This window comes from Lissotriton vulgaris, chromosome 1_1, assembly GCF_964263255.1.
Source record: "Lissotriton vulgaris chromosome 1_1, aLisVul1.2, whole genome shotgun sequence".
In the NCBI taxonomy this organism is placed as follows: Eukaryota; Metazoa; Chordata; class Amphibia; order Caudata; family Salamandridae; genus Lissotriton; species Lissotriton vulgaris.
This window is the reverse complement of record NC_141685.1, coordinates 817,059,000-817,086,655: the sequence shown is the minus strand read 5'-3', so window position 1 is coordinate 817,086,655 and position 27,656 is coordinate 817,059,000. Positions and strand designations below refer to the sequence as shown.

General features: G+C 45.1%; 1 protein-coding gene across 1 annotated transcript in view; it reads left to right on the top strand.

The window, feature by feature from the left end:
• Positions 1-27,353, top strand: part of NIBAN1 (niban apoptosis regulator 1) — a 393,109-nt gene extending 365,756 nt beyond the window's left edge. The window contains exons 11-14 of the mRNA XM_086957112.1: positions 15,425-15,535; positions 16,976-17,083; positions 23,003-23,114; positions 23,850-27,353. Of these exons, the coding sequence (XP_086813238.1) occupies positions 15,425-15,535; positions 16,976-17,083; positions 23,003-23,114; positions 23,850-25,675 (2,157 nt within the window). The 3' untranslated portion in view covers positions 25,676-27,353. The remainder of the gene's footprint in view (positions 1-15,424; positions 15,536-16,975; positions 17,084-23,002; positions 23,115-23,849) is intronic.
• The last annotated feature ends 303 nt before the right edge of the window (positions 27,354-27,656 follow it).

Here is a 27,656-nt window from a genome sequence, read left to right as displayed (position 1 = left end):
TGGCTTCACTCAGTGGGCATGCGTGGACTTCGCGTCATTCCGCTCATTCAGATATGCAAGAAAGACCCAAATACGCACTAATGATAAAAGTCAAAAGACAGGTGTTAATTTCTCAAGATAAGTGTTTGCACTGCATACCACCAACCTCTACTCTATCCCATTTAAGTTATTAGACTTATCCCAGCGTTAGCAATAGTAAAAAAGCTTGTTCAAATTTCAAGTAAGCAGGTACCGTACATGCGAGTCTTCAATCGCCATATTAGTACCTTCTGCTCATGCGCCAGAATTTCCCTACAAGCATTAGTACGTCATTCCTTCGTAGATGTAGTTGACACATGCGCAAAACAGATTTCCCGTTTAGAGCGGTATTAGTCCTTCTTCAATGTTATCCACGTTAGTACACACATACTCAAGCTTCACTAACCCGTGTGTTCATGTGGTGCATATTATTTTCCACGAAACTTATTAATAACTTGTTAGTGAGTTAAATGAGGCGATTGCTCTGAGCAAGTCTCTTTTCTCCGAGACCTTGCTCCATCACCACCTCAGCACAAGAACTTAATGCCTGCCACAATCAATGCATCATTTGTGAATGGCCCATTCAAACAAAATATAAAACATTGCGGCCCGAAGTGTGGATGATACCCAGGATCTTGACACTGCCCCTGAATCCCACGCTACGATAACTACTGATCTCATTGCGATTCCATGATTTACACTTTGGCATTACAATGTACTATTTTCATAATGTTTTTCCCTTTTAATTATTGCTATGCAGCCTATCTTTGTTACCCTGTGCCCTGACTTCTGTCATACAACATGGAAACCCACCTATTGATTTGGTCCAATGTGTTGCCTCTGCTTTGGTTTTGTTTCTCAACTGGTATGTTATAAATGTCATTACTCCCTTTTAATATTTGACAACTCATACTTGATTACTGAGTATCTGTATTTTTTTCAAATGCCAATGAACAAATAAATACGAAAAACACAACATAAAACCTTCAGTGTGACAGCTTTGAAGTAGATCTGTAATCATTGAGTAACCTGATCTGGAAATTTGCTATGCACCCAATTATCTACTCAAAAAGGACAATCTCTGTGCTCTTTTTACTCTATCACTATACTCTTTTGCTCTGCTGGTCAACAAAATCAGTGTTGCTCCTCGCTCTCCAACATCAACACAGAATTTCCCTGCTCAAAACAATCATACAGGATAACATCTGCAATCTGTCTTGTGCCCTTGCCATAGGTCAAAAGGCGCAATGCAAGTTGATTCAGTCTGCAATTATGTACCGTACATTGCACTGCATGTTTAAGTCTTTACCAACAGTTATAGCCAATTAGCCCCCCATTCACCCGCTTTTGATGGAACACCTGAAACACTCCACCCTCCCATTTGTCTCTGGGTGATATGAAAGTGTTGTTTTGCATTGTATTCCACATCCAGTAAGATGAGTCTCCATTTTGGCTGAGACCAGTTGTACAGTATTGTTTGCTAACAAATCACTAGGAATACCCACATCTCTTGAAATGTATCATTCATGAAGATGATTGCCAATCTCATTATGGCTTTGGTCCCACAAACATACCTGATCACCTGGAATCAAACCTATAAGGACCATGGTAAACTCTGCCATGCCCTGACAGAGTAAAAGAGTCCAAAATGTTAAATACAACTCACTCCCACAGGAATCCCAACAGTGCCAACAGTGTCATGGTTGACATACGTGTTTTAAGCTACCTGTCACTCTCCACACATTCCAAACCCCCTTCTAGCCACCTTGTACACAATCCACACTCTCCTGTGCACCAATAATATTAATTGTAGTTATATATGGCTTCTGCCGATTTGAAACGAGGTACGTAACAGGTGTTACTGTTACCTATATTAGTAGTGCTCAGTTCCCCTGCCAAAGGAGGATAGAAGGCTGATGTGGTTTTGTTTATATTTATTACACACATATCACAATACTGGCGAGCAGCGAATGTTTAACTCACTTAGCTTTTTTTCTGACACTAATACCTATGCAGTCTGTTGTTGGTATGAATAAGTTCCAAATGCCCTTCTTTGATGATAGTGATCATTCACTTACAAATTCACATTGAAAGCGCCACTCTATTACCTAAAAAACAATTGCTATCCCCTACTTCAAATCTATGCGAAGTGACCAAAAATCAACTGACCTCTCCCACAAATCTTTCCCAAGGCACATAATTCACTATTTCGGATTAGATGGCAATGCATTGAATGCTTTTTTTCCACTATTCTAGAGGACAAATGCAGAGAATAAGATCATGCACCACTCGGCTGGCCAGTAGGCACTAATTGAACCAACAGTGCTGCTTGGAGAAGTGAGGGATGCACCTCACAAACCTACACCCCCTGATTTGCTGTTGACCGTAAAAACTCTCTAATCGACCATGGAACACAAAATTGATTCTGTTTCGGTGGAGAGGACCCTGATGAGGGCTGATCTTTGCAAAGTTGCTGCCTGGACGAAAACAACTGAGGAGGTGGTGGAGACGGATGTATGATGTAACAACGTGTGTTATTACAATGCGTGCGGTTACATCGCAGTCGTTACAACGACTGCATGTTACCACGCTATGCCTTTACAACTCAAGTCTTTACATCGACTTGCGCTAGGTGGCGTGCTAACATTAAAAAAGTGTAATTTACTATTCCAACTCCAGTTCACTTATCAGTAGGGAAGGTGTTGGGATAGTAAACTACATCATTTTTTACGTTAGCACGCCATATAGCGCAACTTGCGTTGTAATGGCATAGAGTTGTTACATGCGGTCGTAGTAACGACCGCGATGTAACAGCATTGCAGTGTACTGACCGCGTTGTTAATGATGTTTCCGGGTGGAGACCCTTACCTATCTGACACGTGTGATACAATTATTAACCTTCAGGAGACCACGAGATGGCCGAAAACCAGGCTAGTTGATTCATCGAAAAGCTCTTCCTGCAACAGCCTCAGATCCCTGGGCTTTCTTTAATATTCTTAGGGAACATTGGTGGAACTGTTTCCATAAAAATGTACACAAGACATGTATAGATTGTGCACACACAGCCCATGCACCACCATCAAAACCTGGAATGCAGATATCTACATCTCTGAAATGGAGACACTGCCCAGGACTGGCCGAGACGGTCAGTTTAAGGGCAAGATGAACCAAATCTTTCCAGGCTACACTAGCACAATGCAGCAGCAGAGGAAATCTTATGAAGGCGTAATAGGAAGACTACGGAAGCAGGTTTAAAATATACGTTTCTCTATCCAGTGAAGTTGAAGATCATCGAGAATGGGAAATCACACTTCTGTCAGCCTCTGACTGGGTAGATGAATGTCAAGAACTTAGGTGCACAAAGGCATCCACCGCAATGGGCGGCACTGGGAAAAACCAGTATGACTGGGCACATAAACCTCTAAATTTGTTATATGACAGACGCCCTTCTTGCAGTTGCCACCAAAGTGGTGTATAAAGAATCCTCTTGTGGCTGGTTAGTTGGAGGGGAGCTATTCCTTGATGGGAGACACGTGTGGTGAGGACACTCTGTGTACAATCGATTAGCAAGTATGTAGGTGCATGCTGGCCACTTCCTGTTATTTGCCAGATAGTCATGGGGAGTAGGAGACATGTAACAGGGTTTCATGGCAGACCTCTGCAAACAGACATGCTGAAAATAATAGTGTCAAGGTGGTGGTGGTAGACCTCCGGCCGTAATATACAAAGCGCTGGTGAGAGTTAAACCCACCCTCACCTTGGGAGCTCAAAGTTGGGGAGAATTAGTCATGCCCAATTTACTGACAATCAGAAGAAAAGGTTATTGGCATGTATGACAAAGGCAAGCAGTAGCCCTAGATTTTATCTTATATGATTTACATCATAAAAAAGAACTTACCTCACCTCAAAACCCGGATTACGAAATGGGGAGCTGTCCTAGATGTAGGGAGAATAGGGCAGACCTAATCCATATGATCAGGCTGTGCAGGGTCACACCTGCAGTCGGTGGATGGGCTGATGGTCATAGTGGACTTGTGCCACTTGTGCCACTATATACCGGACCTCCACCCTAAACTAACAAAGAGAACATGTACGAAATACTGCATGACATGCCTGGGCCTCATTCTTGCTAAACACAGATTACAGCTCACTCGCCGCAGGAAGGTTGCCCTGTTTTTGATTTAAGGTGCACAGACATAAGTGAGTGGATCTCAGCAAATTAAATCCACATGACCATTGTTAGAACAGGTAATACATTGGCAGATGACTTAATTGATTGGAAGCCACACGTTAATCAGACATGAAATTAATGGTGCGAGGTTCTCCCCTGTCCTCCCAGGTACCTCTGTGCTTCAGGGCCCCATGTCTGGATAGGAAGCCATTTCTTGTCAAGGTATGAAAATTAGCTAGACCTTGGATTGCTGTGATGGTGTCCACGTTCAATCGCACAAGGATCATTTAAATGTCCTGTGTTTTATAGTACTGTGCTGTGTTTGTGTGGTGCCTATTTATCGCCTTTACTCATGTGTCTGACGCTGTAAAAGAGTAAGGTGTGTGATCCCTTGCCTTTCCCTCGTGTGTGCAAGGATATCACGCGTCACCAGGGTAGTAATCACTGCTACCCCAGGGTTACAATTCTGTATCTCTGGAGGATATGGATTTTGACTGATAAAAAATATGTTCTTTCTTCTTTTGAACCTCCTGATTCCTAGACCTCTGCTGTCAGTGAGTCTCCTTAATGGAGTCCCTCCCACTGTATGTTTCTATGTAAAATTGACTTGAGCTGTACCTGCCAGTGGCTACCTTTTAACAGGTCAGCTGTTGTTTGCAGCTGGGATAAGTAGCACTGAGCAGTTACACAGGTTATGGGTTCTAATGCCTGTGAGCATGTGCAGAGGCTGAATGAGGCACTGCTTATCTAACTCATCCTGGTATCCGTGCACAGGTCGAGCTGTCCCAGTTAGGAGCCAGATTAAATTTGTAGGGTCTGCTAAGACCTTGTAATTAAATTGGGGATCCATGATGAAATGCCCCCTTTCTTCTTTCCTGAATTGTAGAATCTGTAGCAGTTAATCTCTTTTTACACCGTCCGTACAATGCGCCTAAGATGTAACTTTTGATTGACATGGCATAGGAAAGCCATTGATTTGGCAATTCTTATATTCTGATGGGTCTTAAATTGCTTATTAAGAGTCTGTCTTGTCCTATATGCGTTTGTTTATGAACTTTAAAAATCGGAAACATTTAACTATGAAAACTTTACTGGGATTCAAGTTTTGATTTATTTATTCTGCTGGCCAGCTGGCAGTTCAAAGTCTTCCCCTGAACATGGACAATAGGTTACTTTGATAGAAATATCTCTCCTCTGGGAGAGAAATAGGAGAGACATATCCAAAGTTTTACCTTCCTCTCTCTGACTAGCACTGGTAGGATGTTCTTTTATTAGACAAAGACAGGGCAAGCACACTTCTGGCTCTAGTCACCCCAGGGGTTTCCTTTGAAGTCGTGGCAGCAAGAAACTAGATCTGACTGAGAGGAGTCTTTTATACAATCTTGTTTTCGACAGCCATTTTGAAAGTTCCCAGAATGCTCTGCAGGGGGATTGAACAGTGGAAGGGCTTCTCCCTAGAAGTGTACTAAGGGGGTGGAGGGGAGATGTGGCATCTCTGGATTGAATAGGGCAACATTCTAGAACTGTCCATCTCAAAACTTTGCACAAGTAAGAATCCTTTTAGAAGCGGATGAACCAGAGAAGAGAAAAGGATGAACTCACTGTGTGGAAGAATCCCTATTTGGAATGGAGGTACTCACCCTGGACTTGTAGCTTTGGGCTATTGTTGACTCTTGACTCCAGAGCTAATTACTCTAGCTCCCAGGCCTCCCTCTTGAGGACATTGGAGAGTGGGCTTACTAGAGATCCGGAAGGTAGGGTTTGCCTTGGACATCTGTGGACTAATTCTGTAAATGCCTGGGAGTGGTCATCCTAGACTTTTGCTGTTCACAAAGGCACCAACCAGGTGGCCAGGAACCTGAGTAATTGGGGAGTACAGAAAGGGAGAGAACAAGAAATGTTCACGGGCTGTGAAAAGCATCTTTACACCACCCAGAAAAATGCCATTGGAAACTTAGAAGCCGAAAGTCTACATGCTCCTGCCCCCTGGTGGTGGAGCAAAGCACCAGAAGAAACAAAACCTATAAAAAGAATCCTATAGGTGACAGAGGTATTTTAATTGTAGCAAGCCACTCATCTATGATGTTTCCACCAGCTTTAGCTGTGCCCAGAGGACCAGAGGCTGCACCCCTTAAGCCGCTACGTTTGGTATCATATCTGCCTATTGGTTATGGTGGCACCCCAAAAGGGCATGGGCACTGCCATAAGTGTTTTTCTCTTTGTCGGGAGTTTCCCAGAGTTGTGCAGGCCCGAGGAAAGCCCCCATAGTTGCATAACAAATGTTGCCACTCAAAGTCTTCCAAGTTCCAGCATCAATGACCCTGGGAGATGTTTTATTTAGTTTCAAGTACTCCTGGGGCTGACTATATGATGAGTTCTCTGGAGTACCCTGATTTTATTTATTTGTCGTTTTAAATTTACATGAATTTGTCAACAAAGAAAAAATAAATAAATGTACCCTCTTCCTCGCTGCACGTCTCTCCACCGTCCTCCTTCTGTTGCACCGGAAGCACCCAGGCTCCTGGATTGTCCCAGCCAATCATGACGCTGCATGTTCTCCACAGGACTGTGCAACACAGCCCAGTGGAGAACATGCTGAGTGAGCAAGACTGTTTGGCCGTCCCCTCAGGGCCGGCCAAACCATCATGCGCACTTATGGAGTGCAAACCACTCCTGCTGCCTCAGACAGCAGGGAGCCCGGCTCCGTCCCACACCTAACATGGTTTGAGTGGCACAGAAAAATAAAATTATATGAACTTCCTGTTATTATTTATTTTTTTAATTGCACTGCTCAATGGGGAGTGGGGCAACGCTCCTTCCCCTTAGTGGAGGGTCCGCCACTGTTCTACTCCTATTTGGCCTCTTTATGTTAAAGGGCATACATTTGGTCTTCGAGGAGTGCTCCAACTGTATGATGTGCTCTTGGTGTGCAAGGACCTGTAACGCCATCAGGGGTTAGACGATGCTTGATTTCACTTCTTTTACTCCTGAAATTTTGGTTAATCGTCCTCCAATTAGTTTGTCTGTAGCTGCAAATGAGTAAGGTGTGTGGTGCCTTTACTTGCCCTTGTGTGTCTTCTTGCTGCTGTAAATTAGAAAGGTCTGTTGTGCCTTGCATTTCCCTCGGGTGTCTGACTACTGCTACTCTAAAGAAAGAAGGTTTGTGATATTTTTCTTTTTCCTCCTGTGTCTGCTGCAGTAAAGGAGGAAGGTGAGTGGTGTCTTGCTTTTTCTTCACGTTAGCTGCTGTATGGGAGGGAAGGGATGTGATATCTTGCTTTTTGTCGTGTGCTTTCTGCTGTAAACCAGTAAAGTCTGTGGTCAGTGAGGATGCAGGCAACAACTCTTCGACAAGTATATAATGTCAGATATGTAGGTCTGCTCCCCGCACAGGTCTCCTTTTCAGCAATCACTGCTGTGCCCAAAGAGGGACAAAGACCATTGCGCTGCATTAATATTAATGAGGCTTGCAGCTTGCGTCTCACTGCACGTGGCCTCTAGCAGACCAATCGCTTAGTGAATCTTTCACAGTACAGAAGACCATCCTCTATTTCTACTTGCTGTCATGGCACATCCTTCCTCTTTGGAACTACATTTTTTTAAAGCTCGGTGTTGATCTCAGGGTAGATTTAAGTGCTATATAAATGAGAAAAAGATTTTATAAAATGCTGATCTTGTATGAGCAAATCAGTCCGTATTCTTGTTTCCATCAACTGGTTCCCCCATAGGAGTTGTATGAGCCCAGCATCCTTCCTGAAAACAATAGGTTTGTGTGCACGTTAAGACGTTATACAAGTATTTTACCTCTGGGAATAGTTTAATACTTGGTGGGAGTAGGATTGTTTTTAGTTTACAATTTCTTTTTTGAGAGTTTTATCGTTTTGTTTTTATTACATGGTACATCATCGTATATTTGCCAGTTAGACTTTAAGTCACGTTCGCTCAAGTTTTCACACAACATAAACACATTGTGGAGCATCCAACAAAGTAAACATTCTATAGTTCAGGTAAGAACAACATCTTGTGTGTGGCTATTACCCCTCTAATAATCTGGCATAAGGTGTGAGATACTGATCAATGTCAGGTGCACCTATATGTGGGTTTCCGTAGGGTGCTGGTGGACGTGATGCCCCCCACTCTACTCTGATGTACCTCAGTGTTTAATGTCATTGTGGGCGCTCCTAGGATACAGGAGCCTGCTCTCTGGTATTCGGGGGTAACTATGAACCTATGAACTGCAGGGGAGGGGTAGAGGGGGGTTTTGGTGGGGGGCCCAGGGGTCCGCTAAAGGTAAGTATTGTATGGTGGTTACCAGTTCACCTGTGAGATGTTTGTGGTTTCTGAGTCGGGGGGAGAGGGGCTTAAGAGGGAGGCAGTATTCCTCACCGGCTGCCGGTGCTCCAGTTGGGTGGAACTCTAGTATATGCACGGTCTTCCATTTGACACCGTTATTGCGTTATAGTATTTGCTTGAGTTGACGGGGACAAGGGTGGAGTCTGGGACTGGGATGGGGTGGTCCCGGGTGAGATGTCATGCGTTGTCTCCCGTGTGAATTTGAACAGTAGCTGCGCCCATTCCATCGATATGGGATGTTTTTGTGTCCCCTTCACCTCCTCCTCCCTCAGTGTTGCCTCCTCCGCTGCCCCCCATTTTTAACTGCACCTGTCCAGGCTGCCTCTGGGGGTCCCGCTGGTGCTCTCCAGTACATGGCTATTCCCCGTTTTGCTAGGAGTAGGGCTAAGGATGCGAACCTGCCTTGCACATTTTCTGTCTTCCACATGCGGAAGATCCCCAAGGCACTCCCCTCCCATGTGTCAATGTGTTGGAGGTGGACTGTCACCTCCAGAGCCCGATGTACCTCACCCCAGTATATTTGGATTACGGGACAGTCCCAAAACATGTGTTTGAAGTTTACTGCGGGTATTTGGCACCTGGGGCACGTAAAAACTGTGTCAGGGTAGAAACGGTGGAGTTTGTGAGGTGTTAAATATGCGCGGTGTAATATGTTGAATTGGATGTTTTTGAACCGTGCATTTCGTGACACCTTCTTTGGGTACTCTAAGGCCTTCTCCCATTCCTGATAATTTAAGCACGCGTCCTATCTCATCTTCCCATCGTTGGCGGAGGGTTAATAATGGGGTAGAAATCATTTCCCTTATCGCTTTATAGTGCCATGTGACTAGATGCCTGCCCCTGCCCATACGTAGGATTGTGTGGAGCACTGGGTGCGTCGGTGGTTCTCCGTCAGTGAGATCCCAGCATTGTCGTACACTGTCTATCAACCGTCTATGCACTAGGAATTGTCCTGGGGGGAGGCCATACTCATTTTGCAGTTGGTCATATGTCTTCAACTGCCCTCCCTTGAACAGCGCCTCCACCTCTGTCCCCTCGCTTTCTGTCCATATCCGGAGGGTTCCGGATGTGAAATAATTCTCTTTCTGTGGAATCCCACTAGTGGGAGTAGTAGGGAGTAAAACGGCTGGCCCTTTGACATACGGTGTATGCGCATCATGCATTTGCGGGCGATCACTACCTGTAGAGGGTATGTGCACTTCGGCCAGGTACCCGGCATCAATAGCCGCCGAATAGCCAGGAGGGGCACCTGACCATCATTAGTGTATGTCTCCTCCATGTGGCGTTCCGCTGTCCAATGGGACAACCACTGGATCTGCGCCGCTAGGAAATACGCTTCGAAGGAGGGGGCCCCCAATCCCCCCTGTGTTGTCGGTAAATATAGGGTCCGTTTGGCCACTCTGTGTCTACCTCCTCCCCATATTAATGTTGTGAGTAGTGTGTCAAGTTCCTGGAAAAAGGAGCAAGGGGGTATCACCGGAAGATTTGTAAAGGAGTAGAGTAGTCTGGGTACCATTATCATTTTTGCTAGGGCTACACGCCCTATGGGGGCCAAGGGTAGAATCTTCCAAAAGGTAACTGCTGCTTGAAGCCCTGCCAATATTTTGCGATGGTTCCCCTCGTAGAGTTCTTCAGGGGATTGATACAGTCTCACTCCCAGATAGCGGGGTGCCACAGCACTCCAACCAAGTGTCTGAGGTCCTATGCGGATCTCCAAGGGAGCCAGGTGAGGACTGAGAGGAAAAATCATTGATTTTTCCCAATTGACTCTGAGTCCGGAGACCTCTGCAAAGTTCTGCAGTATTGTCCATATTGGTGTGAGATCCCTTGTAATGTCCCGCACATAGATTAGGAGATAGTCAGCGTACAATGATACGCAGTGGACCGTGCCCGTTATCGGAATACCCCAATCGTCTCCCTCCTGTCTTAATCGAATGGTCAGAGGTTCCACTGCGAACGCGAAAAGCAGGGGGGACAAGGGGCATCCCTGTCTCGTCCCCCGTTCCACTTGACGTGGATTTGAGATGTACTTTCCTACTCTTACCCTGGTGGTGAGGCCTTTGTAAAGGAGTTGCATATACGCCAGTAGGGTCGGGTCAACATGCCCCTTACGGAGGGTTGCGAAGAGATATGGCCATAAGAGGGTATCGAAGGCCTTTTCAAGGTCTAGGATTAGGCAAGCTGCGTGAGGGAAGTGATCCCATGCTCTGTCTTGTATGTGAATTAGCCGACGTATATTTTGCAACACGTTTCTCCTGGGGAGAAAGCCATTTTGGTTTGGGTGGATCAGTTGTGGGAGAACCTGAATATACCTATCCGCTAGTATTTTCCCTAAAATCTTGCAATCTGCGTTAAGTAACGTAATTGGCCTGTATGACGAGGGGAGCGTGGGATCCCTATTCGGTTTAAGGAAAATTACCAGGGTAGATTCCCTGAGTGAGCTGGGGAGTTCGCTTCGCTTTAATGCATCGTCATACATGGACACTAGGTGTGGGGGATACCTGCCTCTGAAAGGTAGCATAATATTCAAGGGGGAAGCCGTCCATTCTCGGTGCTTAACGCCGCGCCAGTGCTCCGATTGCGTGGGTAACGTCCAGGGATTTTATCTTTGTATCTAGTGCCTTTCCATCCGCCGGTGGAATGCTGAGTAGGGGCATGGATTGAAAAAAAAGGGTTAGCGCCAAGTGGGATGGTTGCGGTCGGGCTCGATAGATGTCTGTGTAGTAATCGTGAAATATGCGCAGTATATCTACCTGTGATTGTCGAAGGGCTCCCGTCTTAGCCTGCAAAGTCGTAATGGGTGGCATGTCCGTGTCTGGCTTTGCTAGCCAGGCAAGTAGTGCGCCCGACCTATTTCCCTCTCGATGTACTCGGGCAGCGTATGCTCTAAAGTTGTATTTACGGTGGTCCCCCATGGTTTCCGCATAAACCGTTTTTGCTGTCACTACTTGTTCGGGAGACGCGTCCCCTCTGTCTAGCTGTTTCATGAGGTCCGCCAGGTTTGTTTCTGCTGTTTGTAGTGTTCGTTCCAGTACTTGTCTCACCCCTAGTATGTGTTGTATACAGTGACCCCTTGCTTTGACTTTAAATGCATCCCATTCAACGGATCTGGAACTTGCTGTATGTGCGTTTAGTGTAAAATATTCCTGGATGTGTTCGCCATGTGTGTTACAGAATACCTGGGCCGTGAGGCATTCCCTAGGTAACTTCCATGTGGGTATCGGGGGATGCGGTGGGCGCCATCTGAGGGTCACGGTGTGTGCATCATGGTCGGACAGTATTTTGTCTAGGTAATCAGTGTGCTGTATTTGGGGGAGTAAGGTTGTGGTGCAGAGGCATCTATCGAGACATACCCTGAGGTTATGTGGGACGGAGTAAAATGTGTATAACCTAGTGTTTGGGTTCTTCTCTCTCCATGCATCTGCCAATGTCCTTTGGGTAACCCATTGTTTAAAATGCTCTATCTGTTTCGGTGGAGGTGAATACGGCGGTGGGGGGTGGGACCTGTCTAAGCTGATGTCGAGGGTGCAATTGGAGTCCCCTCCCAGTAACCACGTCATTGTTGTGTATTGTGCTAATACCCTTGTAAGGCGGGCCCAGTACTGTTCCTGTTCTACGTTAGGGGCATAAATGCTTCCTATCAATATTTCTTTACCCTCAAAATGACCCGCTAGCAAAGAGCATCAACCCTCTTTATCTATCGCCCTGGATTACTATTTAAAGGGGATCCCAGGCCTGATCCAGATTAGGGCGCCCCTAGCAAATGCAGAGTATGTTGTAGCACAGATGACACCTCGCCACTTCTTCCGTAGGCGCTCCACCTCTATCCCTGTCAGATGTGTCTCCTGGAGGAACACTACATGGGCTTGCTGTCGTTTCATATATGCATATATCGCATATCGTTTGGCTGCAGTGAGCATGCCTCTGTTGTTTAATGTTACCACTTTCAGGTCTGTGTTATGGAGCATGCCTATCCTGGTCCTTGCTGTCTGGGTGGCGTCCTACAGAGTATGTCACCTCTTGTCCCTCTCGTGTCCTCTCCCCGCCCGAGTGACTGCTTCTGTCGGTCATATCACCATTCTGCGGATTATGTGTTCGTTCCCCTGGGAATGTGACAGGGATATATAACTGGGGAGGAGTAAGGTAACTTAACAGGAAACCATCCCAACTATGAGGACCTATACCTCGGAGCGATACGCCCAAACTGCACAACATGTGCGAACTTTAGTTCGTTATGTGGGGGATGTGGTCCTTGGCCTCCACTAGCTGCCGTCACTGCAGCCGCCTGTTCGTTGACTATATCAAGCTGGTGCCCTACCGCAGCCCAGTCGACCCGAGCCATGCTGCATAGTCTGATGCTAAGAATGTTTGTCTGTTTCGCCGGGCTCAGGATTAGCCATTCCATCCATGATCAGCAGCTTCCCCTCGAGCAGGAGGGCGTGTTGGTGTCAGAGGCCATCTAGTGTCTGGGTTTTATGTGTCGGGTTGAGAGTGTCGGAGCAAAGTTAGATCAAAGTGTCTGCCGTCTGTGGGGTTACTATTGGCAGAGTCATTGAGCCATCTCCTAGGGTGTTTCCATCGCTGCCCTCTTCTTCTGATGTGAATATGTGCGGTCCCCCCTCGCCATCTGAGCTGTCTCCCGGGAACCCTACCTCTGCAGCTGCCTGTAGTGCTCTGCGGCTCTCTGGGATAATTTGTGCCAGATCCGGAGAGTTCTTGTTAGAGAAATCCGAGCGTGGGTGTAGCTGGGTAAGTGTGACTTTCTTCTGCTGTCGCCGTCAACGGCCCTCCGGTCGATTGTTTGGTGTCTTTCGGTGTTTGGCCCCGGCTGTCAGATGTTGTTCGACCCAGTCACTGGCCGCTGCTGGATCCGAGAAAAAATGTGTCGTTCTGTTGTGTATTATCTTGAGGCGGGCTGGAAACAAGAGTGCTTATTGAACATTCTTCTGTCGCAGGGTACGCTTGACCGCCAAAAAAGTGGACCTTTGTTGCTGTACTGCCCTGGAGTAGTCCGGGAATAACATAACCTGTTTGTCTTCCACTCGGATCGCCCCCTGCCTCCTTGCGGCTCGCAGGATAGTGTTCCTGTTCTGGTAATAGAGCAATTTTAGAAGAAACGGTCTCAGAGGTGATCCTGGCTGTGGCTTACTTTATGGAGAAAAATGGGGTCAGTTCTTCTGCTGGCGTAAACGTTGCGATCCACCTCTTTATGTAATTGATTGGATTGGTCCCCTCTATTCCTTCCGGTAGATTAATGACACAAATGTTGCTTCTCCGTGAGTGACCTCCCAGATCATCCGTTCTGCTTTCTAGGATCTTCACCCGTGACTGCAGGTTTTTTAAGGAGTCTTGCTGTTGCCGCACTTGTGGTTCCAGAGTTTGTATCGTAGTTTCTCCTAGCTTGACCTTACCTGCCAATTCCTGTGGTCGTCCCGGAGTAAATTTAGATCCGTGGCCAGCTCTCCGAAGTTGTGCTCCATTGTCACTCTTGAGTGTACAGTTGCAGCTAAGACTCTGTCCAATTTGGATGACATAGCATCCGATCCTGCAGGCTCCCCGCTCTGAGGCATGATGTGATAGGCGGGGGGCGGCGCCCTCTGTTGCCCCGAGTTTTGCGCTGTGCCGATCGCCCGTGGGCGTCCCATGGTGAATGCGTTCTCCGCCAACTGTTTCCAGCAGTTCTCCATGGTAGTTTCCCCTGGAAAGTGGTCTCTTTGCCTGTGGTCAGCCGCGATCGTTATGGCGACTCAGCGTCTCCCCCGGTCTTGCCTCCATTCCAACTCACAGGTGCTGTCCCGTTACTTCTGAGAAGCGTGTACGGAGGGCCCTCTGTCACCTCCCGGCGCAGCCTCTGTTATAATCTGCAGGGGTTCACCGGTCCAGGCACGGAGATCCCCTCGGGCGTGCCGCCGATAGATGTGGCCGCTTCACCGTTCCCCACTAGCCGCGGATTCCGTTTCCTCAGTATGGGGGCATCATCGTATGAAGGTGCTGTATCCGTTGACAGGGGGATCATTGGCCGATCAATTCCCGGTGTCTTCCCCTCGCTTGTCTCCAGGCCCGGCTCCGCCGCAAGGGAGAGGCGGTACCATGTGGGGGATGGTGTTGCTGTTCGGTCCTTTCAGAGCCCAGTTGGTATCCGTGTGTTGTCCTCTGTTCTTGGTGCAAGGGCTTATCGCAGCGGGTTATTGGCGTTGCATCTCACTCTCACAGCTCCAGGTGGACCTCCGGTAACAATCCCAGGGGGCCGCCGGTCCACCACCGTCGGCTCACGAGGTGACCCCGGTGTTGTGCCACGGGTGTTGTAGCAGCGGCGGGCCTCACACCACCGGGGGTGGGGGTGGGGGAGTTGGAGGGAATCTTGACACGCCGCCTTCCGCCATCTCGGGCCTGCACCTCCAAGTTATGTTCTCCCCCGTGTGCCTCGAGGCCCAGCGCCGTCACGGGGGAGAGGGGCGACTCACTGCGGGGGCCAATAGCACCATGCAGGTCCGCCGGGCACCCACCTCAAGTGCCGCTGGTTCTGAGCTTCCTATGGCGTGACGCTGTGTGGTATGAGGTCGGTGCTATGCCCCCCAAGGCGATGTATTGGCTCTTCCCTTGCAGGCCCCTTCTTATGTCGAAGTTCAACTGTGCGGTTTTGTGTTCGGAAGGCCTCCCGGCCACCCCACCGATGGCTGTTGCAGCCTTGGTGGGAGTAGGATATGCTTGTTTTCACCACTAACTGTTCTGTCATAAGCAGACCCTAGGTGTTAAAGCAGTGGTAAGTACCCATCGCAGTGCAGTATACATCAGACAACGGTAATATTGTTATTTTTACATCTAGGGGTCTTGTGGTGGCACAGGATATCACAGTTTCTATATGTCTTCTAACCTCCTCAGCTCATGGAAAATGCAGTGTACACATTCAATCAACTCCTCTCTCACGCCAGCAAAGGAGACCCGCAGAAAATGTCAACTGCCATTGAGAAAGTGAAGCTGCGTGTTCTGAAGGTAACTTGGAAATGTACTGCTCATGAAAGTATCTGTGTTTTCGGCCATTTTTACCAGTCATGTTTTAGGTGCTGCTTTAAAATGTTGGTTTAAATTAGCATAAAGGATGGACGTCTTTGTGGCACCAAAACACGTTTATTCCAGCAATGTTGCGACTCTAGAACAAGGGGTCATACGAGAAGAAGTGTTGTGGGAGGCTAGCCTAGAGTCCAATATAGTGTGTGGAAATTAGAGGACCTTCTGCTTAGACCTCAGGGTGGATAAGGGTTGGGAGAAATTGACCTCTGAAAGTAGCAGAGTTTCAGTGTGGACGAGGTGGCATTCCTTTCCACCACTGCTGCCAAGAGGACTCATGGAGTTTTCCAGCTAGAGTGGGTGATAATCCATTTTTGAGGGTGCATCGTCTATCGCTGTCACATTATGCTGTGGCACAATGGGCAGTCACATGTACCTCTTTTACACCTGAGACACCTCTGCTCCAATATTGATAGTGAGCTCTAGGGGCTGAGAATAGACTTCTATTCCAGATAGAATCAAAGCCTAGGAAGAAGATCAATGTCCTTTCCCCTTTACATCAGGACCTTATCCCAGAGCTCATTTCTGCAAAATCAAGAAACTTAGAGTGATGTTTACTAACTCTGTAGTTAAAAGCAACTTTTACCTACTATATTTACTTTATAAAAGCATGAGTGTGTTCCCATGAGTGAAGAACCTAAAACCTCAAAATACTAGGGGTAACTATCAAAATAAAAGCTTACTCAGCAGCTCCACTTTGAAACAGGCAGCACATCATCTGGTGGGTTTGCAGAGGGAGGATGAGGAGCAGTTGGCCAACACGAGGAGAGCTTTTACAGGATTTGATATCACCTCACCAATTGACTTCATCAACTTCAAGGTTTGTTCGAGGCCTTGGTCAATGTATGTCACTCACTGGAGCCCTACAAGATTCCAGTGCTCCTGACAGTCCTAAAACTGGGAGCTCCGTACTTGGATTTCTTTTCTTTACAGTAAGGGCTATTGACCCTCCAGTGCAAAACAAACACAGACATTTCCTCTAATTTCATACTTGAGAATAAAAGGCATATTATGGATAGGTAACGGATTTTAGGTTTTTTTTTGCCTTGATATTCAGTTACTTTTTTTTCTATTTGTATTTTTAAAATATTTGTAGGCACTCTTGTTTATGTTAGTTTGAGCGTTGTGATGTTCCTGTCATGGGCTATCCATTGAAACAGGTTCTAAAATGTTGGTTCTGATACTAGTTTTATCGGTTGGATTAATATTGCCTATGGCAAATATATCCGCATGAATTGTAGATGTATTAAAATACAACTCCACAGTCTACAGTTCATTGGTATTCATATTTTGTTTTGATGTAACGTTTCCTCTAACATTACTTTCTTTCCCAAATCTGACTTGCCTGGGTGTTTGTGTTGACAGCAATATGACTATGACAGCAGTACCATCCGGAAGAAAATCTTCCAGGAAGCGCTGGTTCTGATCACGATGCCCACCATGCAGAGGACGCTGGCTTCAACGTGCAAACCGGTAGGTGGTTGCAATGAACGATTGAAAAAAGTAATGCTTATCTATTAGGCACCTCCTATAGCATCAACAAGATGCCTTCTGGCAAGCTAAGGTTGCTTTAGGCCACTCTACCCTTACAGAAGCAAAATGACCATCTGTGGGATTATGAGACAACAGTCTTAGCAAACAGTGTGTGGGGGTTATTGAGAATGCTAGGATAAAGTGATTGGCAAAGGCTACTGCCTACCAGATCCTTCTAGTCCACCCAATATTTCAGACTGCCTTGACCTGTGGCTCTTTCCATGTCAACAAAGGGCTGCTAGTGAGTCAGTGCCCTATCTCAGTCACGAGCGGTCAAGCATTGAGGGCAGCTCCATGAGCCAGCGGTAGATGTCATCTGCCACTCAGCTGAAAGAATACCCCTGGGGCAAAGGATGGCAAGAAGGAAAAATGAATATTTCTCCCCTCACAAAACAATGCCATGACTTTTCTATAAAATCATAACGTAGGCCCTGTCTCCCATGTTGGAAATCCATCCACTGGCTTAGCGTGAAAGCCAGGGTTACTGTCAAGATAATGAAACTGGTTTATAAATTTCTTCAATAAATAATTCGTGCAAAAAATTGCAAACGATCTGCCGTCAACTTCCTTGTTGTCTAATCAACTGTTAGTAATAATCCCCCACAGAAAATACAAAGCACAGCAGATTGCAGGATTTCTCTATTTGGATCCAGACTCTGGAACCAACTCCCTCCTTGCATATGGAAGCAACATTTCTTGTCTTCCTTTGTAAAACCATTACGCTTTAAAGGATAAAAGGAGAAAAGGATTCTCCTTCAATTTAGCACGTTTAAATCTTAATTTCATGTCTGGTCACACTACTGTTAAAAATGAAATACAATATATCTCAAGTGTCTCTGAAAATCAGTAGCGTTTGGTGTAGGTACCAGGCAAAAAAGCCATTTGAAGGAGTATACTGAAAATCAATATAATGTTTGAAAGTTTACATAGTTTAATGTTAGAAAATAGATGATAACAATGAACATCGAGTTTTGTGAATTTGCTCCCTCCCGTAAAATCTATTTTAATTTCATATACTGAATTTACAGCATGTTAAAAGCATCTCGTAATATAATTTTAGAACTTTTCTTTCACTTTACCCACACCCATACTTCATTGCTTCCGAACTCACTTGAAATTACACAAATCTGCACAGCACTACTTTTGAAAATAGCCTGAAGCAGCACACAATGTAACAGCTTGCCTTCAATATTTAACATTTTACATAATCATTGTGAGAAAATATTATTTTGTTTTTAAGAAGCCCAGACCAAGTTCTTTTATGAGTGGGAAGCTGAGGAGACAGGGATGCTCTATGGTGATCCATGGAGAGGCTGATGTTGAGGAGATTGAAGAAGACGATAGTCCTACTCTTCAAGTAATGAGGCGGCCTGTTTGATTCAGCACAGCGTGATGGATTGAAAAGCTCTCTTCCGCTCCCAAATGACAGGGACTGATAAGGGATCACCTCATACTGAGTCCGACCTGGTCGCACCCACGGCATTCGGCGGCTTTCAGCCAGTTAAAAGATTTCATGTAATTGAGGAAACTTGAACCACACCATAAAACAAACGGAGACTTGATACTTTCTATTGCCCAAAAGCCTCATTACTTGAAGAGTAGAACTATTGTCTCCTTCAATCAGTGTTCCCAGATTTACTCAACGCTGCAATTCAGAGCTCACAACCGAATCCTGAGGAGAACCACGAAATAATCAGGGGGTTGAAACGTGTTGACTCCTGAGCATGGGTTACCTTTGATGGGGTGTGCCACGAGGGCATCGATCAAACTGTGTTTTCCCCCCTCTTTTAGACAATACCTCTGTACTTTGTTTAACCCCATTCTCCGATCACAGGCAGGACAGTAGTCATTAGTCTAACAATGAGACAGTGTCCGCCAGGTGTCAAATTTCGAATTTAGGACAGATCATCGGCCAGATTCATGAAAGACCCGTTGTGCCAGTCTGAAATAGCGATTCATAAGGAATCGCTATTACAGACTCGCAAAACGGGATTCATGTAGGAATCGCAAAATTAAATGCGATTCCTACAGATTCCTTATTTGCGATTAGCAAATTGCTAATCGCAAATAAGGAATAACTCTCCATTCATTCCTATGGGCCAAAAGGCCCATAGGAATGAATGGGGAGTATTCCTTATTTGCGATTAGCAATTTGCTAATCGCAAATAAGATAGCGATTTGAAGGGTGCCAGGGGTGTCCAAAGGACACCCTGTAGCACCCCTTAAATGCACATTTCAACAGGTGTTGCGCACACACATGTCCAAAGGACATGTGTGCGTGTAACATGCAACTTAGAAAAATGCTTTTAAAAGCATTTTTCTAAGTTTTCGCTATTTACCACGAGGTTTGACCTCGCGGTAAATAGCGGCCGAAAATTGCGATTTCGCAATTTTAAAATCTTTGAAGAATAGTATTTAAGGAATCTCTAATAGAGATTCCTTAAATGCTATTCCTCGCAAATTTGCGAGTTTCTAAATAGCGAACTTTGCATTTGGGATGATGAATCCCAAATGCAATAATTGCACTCGCAAAGGGCCAGATTCTCAGAATCTGGCCCTTTGCGAGCGCAAATATGATTGATGAATCAGGCTGCAAGTGCTTTAAGCTTATATATATATTTTTGCTGTATGATTGATGTACTTAAGTGTCTTTTTCTATTTATTTTTTTCACAAAGGTATTGTGCTGTATGTATTCATTCGGATTATGTGTTAACATTTTAATTGGATGACATCGTGTAACCTAATAATGTATTACCCTTTCTAAGACATGTACAATTAATTTTGAATGTCTTTTTGTAAAAGCTAAACTAAGCTGAATAAAGCTAGTGAACTTTAGAATTGTTGGTCTAAGGTTTCTTTAGACTTAGACAGAAGTGTCAAAGCGGCATTCCTGGAGTGACCACTGCTGACCATCTAAATGACATCCATGAGACACGCATGCAGTTCAAATACTGGAGCTTAAGAAAGAAATTGCTAGCAGTAGATATAAATGACGCATAAGAGCAGGTAGAGATAATGATTCTATCTTTCACAATGTCAACTGTTTCTGTATCTATACTACTATTATAAAGTAAGAACTGGAAACCTTTGAGGCAGGTAAACTCGGGAACCACAGCGCCAATCCAAACACCCAATACATCATTGGAATTGGCAGGGTGTGCAGAGTGACATAGGCTATATACCCCCCAAAAATATACCTTCTTTAAAAAATATGCCTTACAAAAAAAAGTAGTCCCTTCGAAGTAGCGCCAGCCGTGTGCGCTAACGTGCTGACATCATCAGGAGCGCGGGGAGGAGTGGTGAACAGCGTGAAGTTTTGCAGACTGGAGTGGGCTGGGAGGGGCAGTAAAATGGAGGATAGCGGGGAGGAGCGGTGAACAGCGGTGACTGGAGCGGGCTGAGGTACGTCAAACGGAGGAGCGGTAAACTTTGAGGGAGGACCGGTAAAGTTTGTCGGACTGTAAGCCTCATTGCCTTTGCAGACTGGAGCGGGCTGGGAGGAGCGGTAAACTGGCGCGGTGGACAGGATAGCGGGGAGGAGAGGTGAACAGCGGTGACTGGATCGGGCTGTAAGCCTCATTGCCACCGGACTCCCCCGGTGGGCTGAGGAGGTGCTTAGGGGCCCTTGGATTGTGGAGCGCGGGAGGAAAGTTAAACTTTGGAGCGCAGGGAGGAGCGCTACGCTGTAAGCCTGATTGCCCCCGGACAACGTCGGGCGGGCTGCTAGTATAGTATAAAGACAAAGTTGATACGCACACATCCAATCACACGCTCTTCACCAGGCCTGCATTCTCAGGGAGTATCATCTTCAAAGAGGTATTAACTTTGAGTTTCAGGATTCTCTTCTGTCACTATATTCAGGCTACACACTGTTAATCAGCAAGAACCCTTCTATAAACTTAAACCAAATAATTTGAGAGATCATTGCCTCCGGAAGATGGTAAGGAATGCAGATAAATTGGTCAGAATCTGTTATGGACCATCTTGCAGGCTGAACCGCACAGCCTACGCTGGACTTCTCGTTATAGTAGCAGACCGATCCTACTAGGTTCCTAGGGATTCGGTACTATCTCCACATTCCAACTATCTTACGCCAGAACTATGGGAAATGTCTGACAAATGTCAGCACAGTGATTGACAGGTGGAATAGACTGCCACGGTCACTAGCAGGCAGGGTGGCATTAATGAAAATGGCCACATTGCTGAAGCTACTCTCTCTGTTTCAAAATATACCCATTCCTCTGAATAGGGCTTTTTTCAACCAATTGAAAATGCATATGATACGACTAGCATGAGTGGGCAGAAGCCTAGGATAAGTTGCCTTATGATAGGGGTGGGTTTGCTGCACCCGATTTGGAAATGCTCCACACTGCACACTTTAGAAGGGGTTGATTTACCCACTCCAGATAGAGGCAGCCCCATATCTCCAGACCACTAGACCCAAACGAGTGATCCACACTGTGAAATGTACAATCTGGGTCCTCTCGCAATTGCTTCTGTGTGCCACCCCAGTGTATACTCATCTCACATTCCCAATAAGCATTGTTAATCACTGCAGATTGATCAAACCTCCACTACAATATCACAGCAAACAAATTTGCACGTCAAGAGATCTGATCATAGAACCTAAATGTAAGAATTTTCAGATATATTCGGGGGACTCACCTGCTATGCTGCTGGATGCTCTAACATATGGCAAGATACGCCATGCAACCCATAAGCCATTCCTAATATTCCCAAATGAGTCGGCGAAGTGGTCACCATTGTCTACTGACATCTCCTCAACCGGTTAAGTTAATAACCAGAATATATAATGCAGTTATGAGTGAGGTAGTGGAGAAGGATTCCAGAGCAACGGCACTGTGTGCTATGTCTTTGAGGTTTGACATTATGGATGCGGAATGGTCCTCCTGCGGTTAGCAGACCTAAGATGCGTCCCCTAATGGAAAATACAGACTAATCCATTATAAATTCTTACATAGGAAGTATTTCACTCCAGTAACCATGGGCTGATATGGACTTACGCAAAACATCAATTGCAAAATTTGCAGGGGTCTGGAGGTGGACTTTATGCGCTTAGCATGGCGCTGCCCTTGGGTGGCTGCCTTCTGGGGACAACTAATAGACATGATAGAGGCTATGACAGGTCATGCTTATAAGATTACCCCTTGTGTTGCTTTGCTTAGGTATTTGAAAAATATTCCTACTGCAAATAGAAAACTGACCACAAGAGCTGTGCTTTATGGTAAATGCAGAGTGATCATGGTATGGGCTAGCGTGTCAGCCCCTTTCTTCAAAGTCTGACTTAAAGATATGACTTTATGTGAAGAACTGTCAGAAACATACGCTGCTACCCTTCCAAGTACCTAAAGACTTATGGTCGCCACTGCAGACTTATTTATTCAAATGTAGAATACTCATATACTTGGAAATTTACTACATGTTATGGGTATGAAATATTAGATTTATGCCTGAATGCTGTGAATTACATATGCATCTGCTTGCTTGGTCTGCCGTATACTGATGGCTATATTTGTAGGTACCGCTCGATCGTACTATTATAGAACTTTTTTTTTGGTAACCCGGGTTCGGAATTGTTGCTATGTAATGACATGTATGTCTTGAAGCTGAGTCTGTGATAACTGCTTAAATGTAAAAATAAAAAAAGTTATTACACTCTTCACCAGTGATATTCAAGTGTCCACACCAGTAGGCAAGTTTTCAGTGGCGCCTTTTGTCCTCTCGCGCCACCTCCTGCAAAATGCTTTCTTTAGACATCATTGATTGCCTGAGACACCACGTGAATTTTCAGTATCATTTCAGCTTTTAAAATGTGTTTTGTCCTTTATGTTTAACAGGAGCTCCAGACCTTTGAGCAGTACATCTTTGCCGACTACACTAATCTGATACAAGTCGAAAATCTCTATGAAGAGATATTATTTGGAAAACTACTGGATGATACTAATAAAGGTTTGACAATATTCTTACAGCGCTGCTCTGTTCTAATGTCTTACCTACAATTAAATGACCTAGTACTGGTTCCCATCATTGCACCCTGAGGATGACCATTGCTGAGGATGACCATTGCATGGGGGATTAATTGTGCACTTCCTCTGCTCTACTATGAAGAGACTGTGGTATATGCTGTATAGAAGAGCTTCCGCAACTACACACCCTTGCCCATTTCCACCTATCCTTATTGGTAAATACCTCAAGTTATGCTAGGGTTCGGGACCCTGTATCATGGAGCATAGTCTTGCTCTCAACCAATTTCAGAGGGCATCTCGCCAAATATCATATTTTATTTTAAATCATTAACTTCTCTTAGAAACCTTCAAGTATAATTGCTGTGGGCTCTTGCCATCTTTCTACCAGAGCCAGTTCAGTCCACCCATGTCTCAATCCTGTAGTTGATCGGCCCTATTTCGGTTGAGTCTGTAGCGTATGGTTCTCATTCTGGAAGCGCAGTCCAGTGACACCTCTCCTTCCTCTCCCCAAAGATCAATCAGAAAGGTTTAAGCTCATGATTGAGTCAAAAACCTCTGCCTATTTGTCTTTTGAGCCACTTTAGGGTAGGCAGGCGGTTTAGGCATTGGTCTAGATTCAAAACGTGGTGGTTTTGCTATCCTCATCAGCCTACATGCAAATCTATATTGTCATTATTTCTGTTCAGATTTACAATGCAATCCTCTTCTGTTTTTGCAGTGATCCAAGAAGCAGCCAGCCTGAAGAAGCACAACCTATTTGAGGATAGTGCACGCCTAGCTTCTGAAAGCGTGTCCAGTTTGACGGACTTGAAGACCCCCTCAGGTTCTGCTCCAGCCAGCCCTGAGAGGAAGCAGGAACAAGTGGTTCAAAAAATTGGGGACATTGTAGGTGAAACCAATGAAGTGTTTATTGAATCAAAAAGCACCATTTCAGAAGAAGTTAAGACTGAAATGTCACCTTCACACGTTAAAGAGTCGGATGAGAGGAAATCACCTGAGAAGGTATTGCAAGCAGAGCCACCTGGCAAAGAAAAACCTCTCCCCAAAGTTGAAAACATTATCATTGCTAATATCACTGACAAACCGGAGTCCCCTGTGTTAACTGTCAAGCAAGAAGACCTGTTGCATGTGGAGCAAACAGAAGGGAAAACTCAAGAGGAAAGTCCTCGCCAAGAAGAAGGCTCTGATGACGTGGCCGGCGGCAACGTTAATGATATCAGAAGCTTGCTGACGGTGACAATTGAAGTACCGCCTGACACATCTCACCAGGACATACAGAAAGTCATTAGTGAAGGTCGGATTGTGCACATTGGGGAAAGTGAAGTGCAAGCAGATAAAAAGGAGAACATTGAAGAAATTAACAATACTGAAGCAGTGACTGAAATGTCACCTTCACACGTTGAAGAGCCAGTTGAGAGGAAATCTCCAGAGAAGGTATTGCAAGCAGAGCCACCTGGCAAAGGAGAACCTCTCCCCAAAGTTGAAAACATTATCAATTCTAATATCTCTGACAAACCGGAGTCCCCTGTGTTATCTGTCAAGCAGGAAGAACTGTTGCATGTGGAGCAAACAGAAGGGAAAACGCAAGAGGAAAGTCCTTGCCAAGAAGAAGGGTCTGATGACGTGGCCGAGGGCAACGTAAATGATATCAGAAGCTTGCAGACAGTAACACTTGAAGTACCGCCTGACACATCTCACCAGGACATACAGCAAGTTATTAGTGAAGACCGGATTGTGCAAATTAGGGAAACTGAAGTGCAAGCAGATAAAAAGGAGAAGATTGAGGAAATTAACAATACTGAAGCAGCGACGGAACATATGAAGAAGCTTGAGCTGGACGAGAAGCAATGTGAAGTCCATTTAGAGGCCGATAGTTCGTTGCCCGCTGCACCAGTAGATAGCAGATTAGGTGATCTAGTGGAGACCGTGGTTACGAAAGAAATAGATATGCACGGTGAAAATGAGAAAGATGTAAAGCAGTGTGGAACAAGTTTAGATGTGCAAAATGAAAATTCAGCGATTATTACAGAGAAAGAAAGAGATATCACTCAATTGGATAAAGTCACGGATACTGGTGAGATGGATAAGCAAGAAGAAAACACAAAAGATGTAGTGGTTGGACAAACTAAAGAATCTGTGGAATTGGACAGTTGTGATAGTTCCAGTACACCTGATCACCACAAAGATGAATCTGTTCCCCATGTTGAATCTACACCTAAAAATGAAGAGATAGAAACAGTGCCTGTACAGCCAGCTGCCAATGATGATAGCCCAGATAATGCTGCTGAAGGTACCAACGCCGGAGAGAAAGCCTTTAACATTGATGCAGTTGGAGCTCCTGATGAGGGCCCCCCTGGTGTCCAGGCCATGCTTCAAGAAGAGCAGCTCCCTGTACAGGCCTCATGCCCTGACACACCAAAACCCTTGGATGTAGCACCAAGCTCTGTGAGCTTAGAATGTTCTAACTCTGCAGCAAGCGCCCCACAAGAAAGCACCACGAGCACCTGCACAGAACACGTGGCAGAGCCCAGCGTCACGGAGTGAGCGCTCTCTGCCTTAGACCAAGCCGTCATCCCTGCTAGCCTGTTATTGTGCCTCCATGATGGGTCATGTCTAGTATATGGGATATAAGTTAAATAGGAAGTCAGATGCATTCTTTGCACTTTCAGTGTGTAGCTATAGTAAAATAAGTTTTCTGTTGAGAAATTGCATTTGGAATTTGAAGGATGGTGAGAAGATACAGAATAAACCTCATTTAGATCAGGAATGCCACCAGCCCATTTCCAAACACTATTCTGGTGGATTCCGGTGATCATCACTTGTGAGGAGAAAAAATGCAATTTATATCAAAGTTTTGTTTTTATTAGTATATCTTTTAAATGCTATGATTCAGTTGGATGTCATTGCTGCTGACACGTTCCAAAGATTTGTAAGCACTTGCCTCTTCGCCAGTGCCTTTCTACTGTGCATTTTTATCTATTATGATTGCTTTGCAAGTTCTTTTACACAGTAACGCCGCAGCAATCTCCTCAATTGCAGTTGACACCAGAAATATAGTTGTGGTTTGCAATTTGTTTTGCAAACGTGATAATCGTGTTGACTGGTTTTGCCGTGAAAGGCTTTCTGTAACTTTTTGCAGACTTTTGTGAAGGAGCACTTTTTCAGTTTTTCTTCTATATTCCAACCTCCAGCCCTCACCTTAACATTCTGCTTTCAACTAGTCTGATGCCAAAATACCAAAGTTTGTTCTTTACGGTGGGACATGCACCATCATACTGCAGTTTCTACTCTTCGAAAACTCCCTCGCGAAGCTCAACCATATACTTCACATGATGAGTTAGGAAGGGCTTGCAGACTGTGGATAGGGTTTAACATGAGCAATTGCTTGAACACGAAGTCTGGACATACTTATGAATAATAGTGGGCTACTGTGGTGGCCACTGGTGTTTCATAATATAACATTTGTTATTTTAGTCTCTTCTATTTCTTGTCCTTTTCCTTGATCTGTTTTCTGCCCTTCTGCTGTATCACACTCAGCACCTCCTCTTCACATCTGATGCTGCAAAGCACTGTGAACTTTAATCCACTAATAAATGTTCTGACTTGTCAATCCCTCAGATCATTACTAAAAGTAAGTAGAAGCTATTTACCACCTTGTATAACTTATCAAGCAATAAATGTAGACGTACCAGGCTTGAACACTATGTCAAGGCTTGAAAGTGTTCTTTCAATTTGTATATGTGCAAAATCTAAGATGGGTCCTCTGGCAAATATATGTATATGTCCCCTATGTTTGCAGGTGCTATTCCTATTGTGCAGGAGGTATGTTTTGTCACTGTAGGTAGAGTCATTTTCATTTGTATTAACTGTGTGACCTTTATATCGAATTCAATCTGTTTAAAATGTGCCTTATTTAATTTGGTCTCCCCTTTCAGAATACGATGTTTGTCATGATCATATCCTTTCTAAATTGTAAAGGGCAAAAATGAGCCTTCACCGTCTCAGTATATTAACAGTTTCAATCATGGTTTACGCAGAGAAGTCACAATCACTAATTGTCCATGTTTACAAGAAGCCACCGTCACAAATCGGCCATGTTCATAAATGACTAAATCTTGTAAAAATTGACAATTTTAGACTTGATTGAGTGCCCAGTGGACCCTGATGAACATGATGAATTAAAATATTTGTAATCTGTTCATAATAAAGCACAGTTAACTCAGTTGTCGAGAAGGTATTTGATTTATGTATTTCGGCCATAAGTCAATGCATGGATGGAATAACATTACATTGTGCCACGTGTCAGTTTGTCTTGGTGTTCTTGATTGGTGGAGATTGGTTGAATCAGAACACGAGTTCAGGAAGATCCTGAAGACCTGGCTCTCTAGCCAAGGCAAGCCTCCCTGATTGCCCTGACCCTCCTCTGTTTCATCCGTTCAGCGCCGGGACACCTCTGTTTGAGGTAGCTGTCACGCTCTATAAATGACACTATTACTTCACAAGTGTAAAGTAAATTGAAACATCT